General features: G+C 34.9%; 1 protein-coding gene across 1 annotated transcript in view; it reads left to right on the forward strand.

The window, feature by feature from the left end:
• LOC149072049 (adenylate cyclase type 10-like) overlaps window positions 1-14,790 on the forward strand; it is a 132,215-nt gene that overhangs the window by 37,307 nt on the left and 80,118 nt on the right. Inside the window, exons 12-16 of the mRNA XM_089247635.1 lie at window positions 2,083-2,180; window positions 4,374-4,563; window positions 9,688-9,882; window positions 11,861-12,038; window positions 14,410-14,478. Of these exons, the coding sequence (XP_089103761.1) occupies window positions 2,083-2,180; window positions 4,374-4,563; window positions 9,688-9,882; window positions 11,861-12,038; window positions 14,410-14,478 (730 nt within the window). The remainder of the gene's footprint in view (window positions 1-2,082; window positions 2,181-4,373; window positions 4,564-9,687; window positions 9,883-11,860; window positions 12,039-14,409; window positions 14,479-14,790) is intronic.

The raw sequence follows: 14,790 nt of genomic DNA on the forward strand, positions 1-14,790 counted from the left end.
TGGTAAGAGACAATTCTAGGTTATGATGTTGCAAGGAATTTTAGGGTTTTAATAAATGAAATAGCATACCCCTGGAGGTAGTAAATTCTAACATAATTGAAGTGTTTAAAAAGAAATACAATAAGCATGTTCGGGTAAATCGAGAAGATATTCACACGTAGAATAAGACAATCATAAATATTCTTTATGGGTATTGTATAATATTTTATCATGTATATATATATAGTTTCTAGTTTTTGTTATTGCATTTTTAATTTGAGGTTGCTGTATTTTAGAAATATATGACATCCATATTTGTTATGTGCATCTTTTTCTCAGCCACCTTTGGTGGCCATTTTGCCTGTTGTTGCATTGTATTTGTATTTCATAGTACAGTACATTGGGTTGTTTCTCATTTGAATACAGTAAAAACCCCTCTTAACGGACACCCTTCAGATGTGGTTCTTCCCTCTTTTATGAGTAAATAATAATTTCCCCTTGCATAATAAATGTATGCATTTCAAACCCTTGATCAATGGTCACTCTTCTTTTACAGACAAATTTTTTTGTCCCGCTTGTGTCAGCAAAAGAGAGGTTTTACTGTATATCAAGATAAAAATAAATGATGATAAAACAAAATATAAAAAAAATCATGAATGTGGCGATCACTTTTTTTTCAAATCACCATTATTATTATTTGACATTTTCATTAGCCTCCTTGTAAAAAAGATGCTCTAATAAAGAAATAAAATAAATAATAAAATAATGGCAGCATGGCATGGTGGGGATTAATTAAAAAAGGGGGGAATTGAATTTACGATTATATGAGGGCTAAAGAATTGTGTTGTGTACCAACACAATTCTTTGTGTTGACACAATTGTGTTGTGTCAGTGAAAGTAAAACGGTCAGTGAAATCAATGCAAACAAAACCAAATGATTAGCTATTCTAGATTAATTTATTAAGAAATAAACAAAACATATTCATAAAAGGATTCCAACATCTACCATGTTTACCAGTGAACACATAAGATCATTACATAACATAACTATCATGAAAGAGATAGATTAAATATGAATCGTAAACTCAGCTATTGCGCTCACCACTGTCTTTTTGAACAAGTCAACATCCTCCATAAATCCTTCATCCTTCTTTATGAACCATCCACTCGCAACTGTTCACAACGTTTACTCACACTCTAAAAACTTCAGGGGGAAAAGAGGCCCATCTACCTAAATACCACATCTTATATATACTAGATGGTATTGTTGATTCCACAGTAGAATTTCTTCTTGAGACATGTCTTCCTCCTTTACATCAGTGGCGCTTTTATTTCTGAAAACTATCCAGGCTCTTCGAATGTAGCCCCGTCTGGCTACTCTGTGTTACACTTCAGTTTTTGAATCAAATAAATTGTAATGTTTGCTGTCATTCTGGAATCATTTGTACTACCTTAATTTCCATTGCTAGATAGATTTATATCACCATCTTAAATTTAAAAAAAAAAAGATTGCATATTATTTCTATCTTCAGAAATTCCTTCAGTGGTTTTCCAGTGTCAAGCTTTCCTTAATCAAAACGTTCCTTCAATTTTATACTGAATTCCTCTATGTCATCTGTATCAGCCTCTGAAACCTCAAACATGTTGCAGTTGTTCTTAGTTCATTAGACTGTTTATAGCTATAAAAATAATTGGTCATTAATTTTTAAATTGAAATTAGTTTAATTATTAATCACTTTATAATTAGTTCTTTTTATTAAAATTATGAATTTAACAATTATAATTATAAGTTAATCCTTTTTTTTTGCCAAAGAGTTCAGCAGGGTCAAAACTAAAAGTGGAATTCAAGTTTTTTTCTTTCTACAGTAACTGTAGAGATTCTTGTGATTGCGACTGTTTTCATAATTCCATGAAACAACAGTTTGTTTAACATCAGATTAGAGAGAGACCAAATTGGGAAAAAAAAGGTGAATTGAATACTTTTATGTTTGTATTTTTCCCTTTCTTAACTTTTTATCTTTATAATATTTAAAATGAATGAATATTTTCTCTTCTATATGGTAAAAAAATTTCCTTACTGATGATGATTATAATTGTTTGTAGGAACCTTGTTGTAAGCTGTTGCACTGGAATATGCTATACTGGAGTACTTGGATTTAAATGTCGATATGAATGGTCCAGTAGGTGGATGTTTTGTACAAGTATATATACAGTTAAAGTCTGTTTATAACACTTGTTATAGCAAGTGATTTGCAAGTGATTGTCAAATGGCTAATGTTAAAGATACAAAAATGTTCAGTTATAGCAAGTTGGGAATCAGAAAGCATTCGTTGTAATGTAGAAAAAAGTTCTCAAATGTCTTTTTTTTTCCTTTCTCTCTCACTCTTCAAGAATGAACACTTATTATAGCACATGCCTCTCATAAAAATCCTTCTAAAGTAATTCTAAGAAAGGATGGACACATAAAAGTGAAATATTTTAACCCCTTCTTTCTATATTTGGGTTTTCCCGTTATGCAGATGTCATTGGTCTTCAACTTTTCAGACATCTCGGGCCAAATTGAAACTTCACACAAATGCTGCAGGCCGCCAACCTGAGGTACTTAGAATTATAAGATGGAATCCATATTTGCAGTGTTTTACCTTAACAGAAGGGTTAACAAAATAAATTGTCCAAATTAACGTTAAGTACTTGATTATGTATTTTTATCAATAGATGGCAACAAATTCATTTTGGATGAGTGAGAAATATTCCAAACCTGCTCAGTTTTGAATATACAATAAATCCTCCACACCAGTGCACGATTTTTTTGAATCTTCGATTTTTTTTTCAACTCTTGGGATCAAGTTGACAGAATATTCCATAGCTTCCGCTATTTCCAACATCTATTGATTTTTAGCTTGTTTGTTATGGTAGTTTTCATTTCTATAGTTCAACAAACATTCATGGCGAAGATTTTCTTCAATAAACTTGAAGGTTGTGTCCTCCGGCCACTTCGCCCATCCTATATTTCTGAGGAATTCTAGCTAAATGGAAGATGACGACGGAGCATAAAAAGGTTTAGGCTTAATATCAAAATAAACATCCCTGAGAGAGAGAGAGAGCAAAAAGACCCCTCCAAGAGTGGCAGGCCACACCTACTGGCACATAAGTATAGGCCTACTTAACAGAGAAAAATAGAATCTGGTTTATTTACTAAATTACTTTAATCACTAAATCACTTACCAACCAAATGGCGTGTAAATGGTCGTTATTGTCTGCATAAATTTTGAAGTACTTGACAACTTAAAATTGGGTACTTAGTTTATTTTAGTTTATATACAAATACAAATACAATGCCACAACAGGCAAATTGCCCAACGAGGTGGCTGACTTAAGAACATCATGGATCCCCGAGCCCCTACCTACTACTGCTACCCCACACATGCATCCCCCCCCCCCGCGGAACCCCCCAACGAATCGGTAAATGCGGGAATGTGCGTGTACGTGTAGTGCAACCTGACGTATAGTTTGCCTCTGTGCAATGCTTGTTATGTGCAGCGCCGCCATCCGCCCCCAGTTCTACCAACTATGAGTGAAGTGTTATGGTTGAATGATTTACCGTTGTAGGACTGTTGCTCTCTGTGGCGAGACTTTTTAACGGGGAGATCGGCTCGCATTTGCGCCTTGAAGTTGGGAACCACAGAAAACCAACTTCAGCCGACCACCACTGTGGGGTTCGAACCCGGATCCTCGCATCACGAGTCCGGCACTATAACCACTCGACCACCACAGCGGCCCAAACTTTAATTTAGTTTATTTACTAAATTACTTAATCACTTACCAACGAAATGGCGTGTAAATGGTCGTTATTGTCTGCATACATTTTAAAGTACTTGACAACTTAAAATTTAGTTAACTACTTGATTACTTAACACGTAAACGGGCCTTCAGTCACATGGTCATAGAAATAAAGGAGGTTGGCTACACATGACTTTCTCCCTTCTGCACCCATGCTGATTTTCTGCCAAGACATTTTTCTCGTTCATCCACTTCACTAGTTGCCTTTTAATAATAAGTAGAGAGGGAGATAGTCAAACTTTCCGGGTGATAGTTTTAGGCAGTTTCTCTGCTATACTTTTAAAGATAGGGACTATATTAGTGAGTTTCCAATTCCGTGGGACAATATACTCAGCCACTTTATATGCTACTATTAAACACTATAAAAACTATTTATTTTTTAATTTTAAAAGAAATCCATTTTATAAGATAAATATTTGTCTTTGCATATTTGAAATTTATAGTTAAATATGGGGGAAAATTTTGTAAACTAATGGGAACTTTCTGTTTACGACATTGATGACAGCTTTTTTGGCAGCACTACATGTTTGTATAATTCTATGTAAATTTTTCAGTTTTTGGCAAGCCCATCTATAATGCAATAAAGTTTGTGGATGAATATCATGACACAAATGCTATAATTGTTGATAGCAATACAATGCTGCGTTCTCGAAGGATTCTTGGTAACATCTTTGAACAGATCAAAGTCAGGAAAAGAACTATAAAGGGCATGTCTACAGCTTATGAAGTGCACTTCTCAGGAAAGTAAGTGTCAAGTTATGATTATATTTCAGTTTGATGAGTGTGTTTGCTGTTATAATTTGAAATTTTTTTTATGTATATTATAGTGTATATGTACATAAAGATGCAGTGAAGTCACTCTATTTTGACTCGCCTGGAATGCAATCCTTAGTTCCATGTTATGGTAAATAATGAATATCATCACAACATCAGGGTGTCACAACATCACTGGTCATCACAACATTACTGTCGCCAGGCATGAGGTGATGAGGCAGCTGCCTAGGGCGGCATGTTTACAGGGTAACATTTTTTATGACAGATTTGTTATGACGGTGATTTCTTGCAGACTTTTACACATCAAAATCATTTTCAGGGGAAAGCATGGGTGGGTAAATAAGCAAAAGTAAATTCAATACTTTTGAAATGCTATTCAACTCTTTTCTATTCAATGCTTAATTCATCTCAATACACCTCCTTTCTTGCACTTCGAAAAAGTTATGCCGGTCTCTACAGATAGGCCAGACATATCCTGACTAAATCTTTTCTAGTTGCATCCATACTTTAGGAAGATTCAAAATTGCATAAGTGATAGGAACCTCAGTGCATCTAGTTCTTCAGGTTCAGGTCTCTACAGAAGCTGGTTCTGAAAAATTAGGTTCCTTCCTCAAGATATCTGGCATAATTTAGAACAATATAACAATTTGAGACAAAAATCTGAAACAGTTTCTTTAAAAGCAGGATGTATGGTCACAGGCATTTTGTACGGTAAACAATGGTGTGCAGCTTTGAACTAGAAATAAATTTTTTCTAGTATTGCCTGGGCCAAAGCTTTGCCAACCCCCCCCCCCCCCCACACACACACACAGCTAGGGTCATCTATATGGATAGCACACGAGGCTCTTTGCACTGCCCAGTCAGCGGGTAATCTTACGCTGACCTGGCTCCAAGCAGCATCTCCAACCTTTATCAAGGAAATCGCTATGAGTTGTTGACATTTGGGAATTTGTGATTGCCTATTTAGCTCTTTGAAGTGGTTCTTTTTTAGACTATTCTTATTAGCTGTGGATAGATCTTGTCACGGCCAGGGAGTCACGGGTGGCAAAGGTTTGAGACCCACTGCTCTAAATCATCAATGTCAACCCCTCCTCAGAGGTTTGACACATTTTGGGACACTTTATTAGAGCAATAGACATAAAGAAAGAAAACTCTTTTCAGATAGTCATATTCAAGCAGCGGGAAAAAATAATTCGCCTCAGGTGGCAAAATTTATAGGATCGGCACTGCACAACATTTATGATGATTAGCGAAATCAATGAAACAAGATTTCACAACTTAAATTAAAATTACCCCTCTGCACATAATACTCAGATTCTACTACATTACTGGTAGATATTTACAAATTATATTCCAACAAGTAAATCTAGATTTTTGAACATGTGTAAGCACGACTATAGTGAAACAACTACAAAAGAGCGAATACCAAGAAAGAAGTAGTTGGAAGACAACTGTTAAACCCATGATATAAATGGAGGAATTTGGTGTCTGACAAAACCCCAATGCCAGATTCAGAATCATTGCCCCAAAGTCATTGAAATATCTTTGCAAATGATTTACTGTATTTATTTATAATGCATGGTTTTTATGCAATTCGTATGCTGCTTGTGTATTACCAATGGAATTTAACTTTCACTTAATCTCAAAAACTAGAGCCAGTGACAAAACACATGCCAGATTCGGAATCAGCACCTCAAAATCACCCTAAAATCACTGAAAAATCTTTGAGAACAAAATCAGTGTTGAGCAGTGTAATTTATGATTATTTTCTATCTCTACATACATGTTATGTTCCATAAGACCTTGGAGTAAAATTATAAAAAATATCAAGGAAATATAGGTGCAGCAAAAAATGATTTTTTTTTCAAAGTATCTTCCCTCGGATAATATGCAATGGTCCCATAGTTCAATCCAATTTTCAAAGCAAATGGAAAAGGTGTTTTCCTGGAACCAGTGAACCCTTCACAACTGAAATTTCTAATAGTTCACGATGCTTTTTCGATATATGTTGTCAGAAACTTTTAACTGAAACATAACATGCTAATGCGATATTAAAATTACGCCACATCCACCAAACAGTTTTGATCTTGAACCATGCGATTTCTGGCTGTTTCCAACATTGAAGAAGAAGCTCAAGTAGAATTGGTAGTTATTTCAGCTGTGTGTGGGGTTCACTGAGACAGCTTCCAGAAAAAACCCTTCTCTTACTTGCTTTGAGAAGAAGATTGAATGATGAGACCATTGCATCTCATCTGAGGGAAGATACTTAGAATACGAATAAATTGTTTTTAGCTATACCTATATTTCTTGATTTCACTGAAGTTCTTGGAGAATTCACCTTATAAATTGATATAGGAATTCCAAATATATATATTGATTCCTGGTAAATCATGCTTTGCCCATACATTCAAAAATCTAGTGTCTCCCAAGTTTTAAAGCATGTTGACCAATATGGAAGGAATACAGAAAATACAAATTCAAAGCCACAACAATGAAAATGCCCAACAAGGTGGCTGAAAAAAAAGTAAAGTCAAACAAATAAGGATGCCATATATTTCTAAAATACAGCCACCCCCGATTAAAAATGCAATTACCAAAACTAGAAACAATATATGCAGGGTGTTTCAAAAAGAATCGCCCGATTTGAAATGCATATATTACGAAAAATATTGAACATAGACACTTAAGATTAATTTTATATTACATGGCTAATCATAACGTTTTTCTACAAACCAAATTAAAGATGCTCAATATGTCCACCTTGGGATGCACGGCATATGTCTATACAGTAGTCAAATTTGCTCTAAACTTTTGCGAGAATGTTTGCTTCCACAGCTGCTGTTATGCATATCTTAAGTTCGGCTAATGTAGCTGGAAGGGGAGGCACATAAACGTAGTCTTTTATAAACCCCCACAATAAGAAATCACACGCGGTGAGGTCCGGCGATCTTTGAAGCCAGTGACGTTTAACTGAATCGTCAGGTCCCGTACGGTCGATCCCTCGTTTAGGAATGTGATTATTCAAATGTTCTTGAACGTCTAATTTCCAGTGCGGTAGTGTCCTGTCCTGCTAGAAAATGAAGTCGTCTGAATTGCTTTCTAACTGTGGGAAAAGCTAATATTGACAAACACTGAAGTTGCAGCTGAAGGAAGCATGTTAGCGATACTTTTCAGCAACTGCATGAAACTCTAGATTTCCCTCTTTCTACATATACATTATTTGATCAAATAGATTAAAAGCTGAAGGGTTATTACTTTTTTAATCGGATGGTTCCTTTTGAAACACCCTTTATGTACATGATAAAATATTATACAATGCCCATAAAAATATTTATGGTTGTCTTATGCTTAGTATGGATAGTTTCTCAATTTACCCCATCATGTTTATCGTATTTCTTTTTAAACATATTAACTGTGTTAGAATTTACTACCCCTAAGGCTAAGCTATTCCATTTATTAACAACCCTATTAGAGAAAAATTCCCTGCGACATCACTACCTAGAATTGTCCCTTATCATTCGATACTGGTGTCCCTTCGTCAAAGCAGTCGATTAACAGCGTTTCAATACTTCATGGTCCATCCTATCCATTCCGTTTAAAATTTTGAACACTGCGTTCTTTCAGTGGAAACATTAAAAAAATAAAGTCTTTCTTCATAATCCCTGTGCTCCAACAAGGACTCCTTTAGGTCTTCTCTGCACCCCTTCAACCAAGTCTATGTCCCTCTGTAAGTATGGGCTTCAAAACTTAATGGCATGCTCCTGTCCAGGGCGAACTAAACACCTGAAAAGTGAAAGGATCACTTTAGGAAAATGTAAAGACACCTTTTTTACGGTATAAAACGAGCATTCTGTTCATTTTTTTTATCACCGCTGAACAGTGTTCAGAAAACTTAAGCCACTACTACTATTAAACCATACATGCACCTCGTCCATATTCCTCTGTGGAACTTCGAACGAGTTGGTACATGTTGGAATGTGCGTGCAAGTGTTGGGAACCTAATGTGAAGTTTATTTCTGTGTAGTTCTTGCAATGAGTAGTGCTGTCATCTTCCATCAATTTTTCTAACTACGTATGAGTGAAGTGTAATGATTGACTAATTGCACCATTGTAGGCCTGTTGCTCTTTGTGGGGAGATTTTTTAACAGAAAGATCAACTTGCATTTGTGTCTCAAAGTTGAGAACCACAGATAACAGACCTCAGCCGACCATCACTGTGGCAACAGTGGGGTTTGAACCCAGGTCCTCATGATGCGAGTTCATCGCTATGACCACTCTACTATCACAACGCTAGAAAACCTAAGCACCTCATCAATAAGAATCCTAGTTCCATCTGGAATAATGACACCATTCAACTCATAAGTGAAATGGGGGTTGTTCAAACCAAAATGAGCAACCATGCAATTGTCAATGTTAAAGTCATGCTCCATTCATTTGCCCATGCTACAATTCTGTTTAAGTTGGTCTGGAGAAACTTTCTATTGCTTTGATTCCAGACTATTCCCATTAGCTTCATGCCATATGCAAATTTGCTAACATTCCTATATGTACCCTGATTGAGATTATCAATGAAAAGTGAAAAAAGTATGGACCCAATAACACTTCCTTGAGGGACTCATCTTGTGACACCTGTACAATCAGAAAAATCCCCATTCACCATAACCCGCTGCAACCTATCTCTTAACCACAATTTTATCCTATTCAGCAAGTTTTAAAGCATGTTGAATAATATCTGAGAAATACAGTAGTTACTATGATGCATTGATTCTTTGCAAACAATTTGAACATTTGTTTCTGCTACCCACCAGTGCTGTCTTAACTCATGGGCTCACCCGGACCTCAAGAGAAGAGGAGCCTCAGGAAAACGAAAAGTAGTTGAATGTTTCGAGAAATTACCAGCTAGGGCCGAGGAAAAACCACTTGGCATGGGGGCCGATGACGCTCTTAAGACGCCCCCTCCACCCATAAGAAAATTTTCATATGCTCCCTAATTTAGCAATTACTGACGGATTTTAGATGTTCATTATAATCGAACTTAACTGTGTTTGCGTGTATGTTTTTTTTAATTATATTTATATGTGTTGTATTTGAAAGTATCCCGCAGGTTCAAGTGAAACTTATTGGCCATGACCAACTGAAAGCTGACTTAATCCAAGCAGTAGCTGATCTGAAGGACAGAACACCTGATGAAGATTTTTTGCCATTCATTTATGTTAAAGGTGATAAAGGTTTTGGAAAAACAGCTCTGGTAAAATGGATTGCTCAAGAAAGCCGGAAGTTGGGATTTGTGTGAGCATTTTTCATCCCACATCAAAATATTAGTAAAAAATGCAAAAACCAGTATAATACTGATTTTTTCTTTTTGCTATTGATGACGTATAGGGTGTCCCATAAATTTGGAAATAGTTTAAAGTTAATAAAAATTGAAGGAATTGGTACATTTAAATGTGATTCACAAAAAAGTTATTTTCACATACGGGTTCATACAGAAAAAAATAGTTCAAATTTTTGTCGATATAGAGTGCTACGCAAAAGCAAATTACAGAATTCCATGGAAAACTCTTTCTTCAATCTCTTCTGTGTCCAAAATGTTTGTAAAGCTTCAGCCCATGATTCGTGGCTGAGGTAAAACATCTTCACTAATAGTGCTTTATCCACCAATGTCAACATCACAATGAAAACCTTATGCAAGCACTACTAACAAGAAAACTCAGAAATGAGCTGTTAGTCATACATTCTGCATTTTATAGGACTCAGATTATTTCTATTTCCTCTCTATTTCTCTCTATTTCCAGTAGTTTCCTTCTATGCAAGTTATCAACAAAAATTTGAAATAAATGTTTTTTCTCTCTGTACCAAAAAAAAAAAAAACCCCCTCTTCATGAGAATAATTTTTTTGCAAACAGCATTCAAATATATCAATTCCTTCAACTTTTATAAGTTTTAAAATTATTTACAAATTTATGGGGCACCCTGTGTACTGTATATCTGATGTGATTTAAAAACTTAACTAGATGCCGAAATTAATACAAACTAGTATTAAAACCATTATTCTCTTAAGGTAGGGATCATCAAACAAACTCTGACTGTGACTATTTAATGACTTTTTTGCTTACTAAAGACAAAATTCAACACATGACAGAGCTTCTGATATTTTGTCTTTTTATATTTTTCCTTGTCTTTTATATTTACCCGCTGCTTCACGTGCATGGTTTTTGTAATCTGAAAATATACCCTTATGATCCATTGCAGTTTTGAATTTTAAAAAATCCTTTTTTTCTTAGTACAGCTTCAGCAGTTTAGGCTTGGTGGTGGTGAATCAGTCAGTACATGCTGTTTTATATGTATAGATGACTAAATTTATTTACTTGAAAAAATCCACCAAAAATTACACCTTAAAACTACGCTTACTCACAAACAGTATGCGTTCTAATGCATTGTCATACTCTATCTAAAGAGAAATATGTGAATAAATCTATGTATTTAATGCAATTTTGATTGTAAGGGTTAGAAGAAAAACCCTTGAAAAAACCCATTTCATAAACTCATCATAAGAATATGCAAAACAGTTTTGCCCCACCTCCAAAAAAAAATTTCTGTAATGAGCTACCATTGATATAATAATTACATAAATAATTGCCATATATTACTAGGTCTATTATATTTTTGTAGGCTACAGCATATATAACTTGCTTTCCTCATGCTCCAGTATCATAAACATGAAAAACCCTGAAAACCCCAAAACCCAGTGGGTTGGCTTTTTTCTGAAAAAACCTGGGTTTTTGCCAACTCTATACCATGCACACTCTAAATGACTTTATTGCCTCTGCTTCCTTCATCTTTCATTTGTTTCTAAGAAGGAAGAGCTGAAGGTCAAATCCTGAGAAGTAAAATCTTCAGATCGTGGTTTTGGTTGACGAGAAATAAGGAAAAAAGATTACAGATAGTGTAAAAAAAAATGTTATATCGAGGGTTTTCATTCCTTAAATAAGGGTTTGACCTTTATTTTCATCAGAATTTCAGAAAAAATTTGTTAAATCAATGAATTCATTGAATCAGAGTTTGTTACATTGGGGTTCGACTGTATTTGAGTAGATCAGCTTAACTAAAAGTGTGAACCTATAGAGAAATATGAAACCAAAATATTTTTCCTACTTTGGTAACTTATGAATAAAGTCAGCGTATGACTTTATCTTATGTTACTTTCAGCTTATGATGGTACTTTTTTTTTTTTCATGCAGAGTTCGATTTTATTTGTTAATTTCAGGTCGCAGTCAAACCTTTCTAATCTCTTTTCCGAAGATCTCTTTGACAGAATATGGCGTTTAGTGAGAGACCTTCTCTTGTCAAACTACAATGGCAATGAAGTCTGCGTTGTTGAAATTCTTGGTCATTCTGCTGTGAAATACCCTTTGCATTTGCTGAATAAGTATTTGAATACAAAGGTATCTTATTTCAACATTTTATTTTAGTTTCAATGTATAATTTCTTTAAATATGTGTATTATTGATCATACAGTATTAATAATTCCTTTACAATAAGCCACATATTATGCATATGCATTCTGTTGCCAAGTGAATTAAACTGTTGATGATGGTTTGGTATCTGTTGTGGAAGCCGATAGAGTTGGTAATAAGCTGTTTTCAAGCTCAGTTCCAACTCTGCCAGACACCAGTTTCTTTATTGGATTGCATGCACCACCATTGTGTGTAACCAATTGTCACATGATAATTTGCTACCATCTACTTTTGGTTCTTTTTACTACATTGAAGTTTTTAGTTTGTGGATTTGAATTTACGTATGAAATATGAGTTCTTCATGAGATTTGTTGAGCTCTCATATAACGTGAACGTTGTGCCAAGTAAATATAATTCACTAAACAAGAAACAAAGTGGCTACTCGTGAGGATCAATTTTATGCTGCTACAGTAGAGAGATTCATATTATGCCTCCCAAATCTTATGTGGCAGAAGACTGTGGTGATATGATTGCAATTTGTTTGTGCATGCATGGGAAAGAAAAGACAGAACAAAACATGGGTGAATTTTTTTATTATTATTACTTGAAGAACCTAAGCACTTGTGGTGAGGACCCACCTTTATAGGTTCAGTTCGAAACATGCTGGTCGGGGAAATTAAGTGCTACCAGCATCATGGGTTCAATTAATAATTTTAAGAGTGACAAAACTTAACATGGCTTTATTTACATCTCTTTTTCAAAAGGGACACAATGACTGCTCTGGACTCACCAGCTTGAAAAACTAACTGTTGCCACTCACATAACCAGAAAAATGACAATAATTATAAAAAATATCTGAACAGCATACACAAGACTTGCAATAATGTTATTGGACTGCCATGGACTAACAGAGGTCTTCAACCTATGATACAGTGTGTGCGTCATATTGAAAACTTAACTAAGCCTCATAGGCCACTAAGCTGTTATGGAGCTACAGGGTGTTTGTAGAATTTTTTTGAAAATCGGAGAAGTGGGGTGATAGTACCTATTAAGACAAACAGTATTCACAATAGAATATATGGTCACCATCCACTCAGAGTGTCAGAAAAGCAAAACTCAGAAACACATCGAACAAGCACAAGTCCTCACTTCTGCCATCATTTCTACTCTTCTAAAAAAGCAGTACTTCACCAAACACCAACTGTCCATATTGCTATATTTCAATTTACTGCCCAGAATATAACTATCTCTCATTCCCTGTATGCAATTTTCTAGTGAGAAGAAGCATCATCAATAGTTGCAGCTTTTTGGCTGATCAAGGTCGATTTTCGTTGGTCATCAAGTTTTGTTATATCTCTTGTTTTCCACTGTTGAATCTTCAGCTTGGACAATTTACTTTATGCTTTTATGACAAACTGAGTGGATCACTGTCATAGGTTCCATTACAAATATTGTTCCTCTTGATAGGTACTATCGCACCTCCAATTTTTTCGAAACAGTTTATGAGCACTTTTTTTTATAAATTTTTTTAATCGTTATAATCAGTTAGTTTTCAAAATGCCTGACAGGCAACAATAGCATTCTGATTTCCTGTATTTTTCTCGAGGAAATATGGTTGGCCTGTGTATATATATATAGTGTTATGGGAATTAATACTTCAAAGGTTTTGACAACTGGCTGATGCAAAGGTAAATATTTTGTATTTAAATAACGATAATGATGATAAATTTATCTTTACATCAGCCAGCTGTCAAAACCTTCATAGTAATTGCGGAGAGTAACATAATCTTCGGAATTGATACTTTTCTTCTACAACGTTTTTGTGGGCTGGTTTGAACCTCTTGTGGGGGGCGGGGGGACAATAGTTTTGCATTTTTGCTTTATTTCTGTATAAATTTGGCTCTGGTGGTGTTTTTTTTTTTTTTCAAATTTTAATCAATTTCTTGGGACCAAGGGTGGTTTAGGAAGACTGTAAGGATATTTGGGATTGGAAACTAGTTTGAGTTCCGTATTTGTACAGAAGCAGTGTGATTGATCATTTCTGGATTTGAACCCGGGTCGTCAGGATGAGAGTCAGATATCTTAACCACTGGACTACACAGCACGTTTTCAGAGGTTTGAACCTCTTGCACAAGGGGAGGGCAGTAGTTTTGCATTTTTGCTTTATTTCTGTATAAATTTGGCTCTGGTGGTGGTTTTTTTTTCAAATTTTAATCAATCTCTTGGGACCAAGATTGTAAGAATGCTCAAGTATTTGATTGAAAATAATTCTGTAATTGATTACTTTTTAATTAATTAGTGAAATGCTGTATTTGTGAGTAGAAACAAAGGTTCTGATTTTCATTGCTTTTCATTACAGTTTCCTGAACGATCTATTGTGGGTGAAAAGTTCAATCATTTGGATATGCTTGTTGCTCTTGTGCTTGGAGTTAGTTTTATTTTATTTTTTTGTAGTGAAGATATTTTTTTAACCCTTTAAGCAGCAATGATATCTCACCTCCATAAAAGTCTTATTTTAGCATTGGCAAGCACCTGCTGAAAATCGGAAGTAGCCTACTTAATTGAAAAAGATATAGTATTTTGTAGGGGGGTTTGATGATTTTTAATTGCCGTTTAAAGGGTTAATGTCACTGTTTTTTTGTTTTGTGGTTTTTTTTTTTTTTGTTCGTTTTTTGTGCATAGACCTAAATGTCTACAGGTTTTGTTATTCTATACAGATGCTTTTATTGATACATTTTTA

The sequence above is a fragment of the Pholcus phalangioides genome, unplaced genomic scaffold (genome assembly GCF_987345545.1).
Source record: "Pholcus phalangioides strain wild (caught in Gottingen) unplaced genomic scaffold, Ppha-v1.0 ptg000018l_1, whole genome shotgun sequence".
NCBI classification, from domain to species: domain Eukaryota; kingdom Metazoa; phylum Arthropoda; class Arachnida; order Araneae; family Pholcidae; genus Pholcus; species Pholcus phalangioides.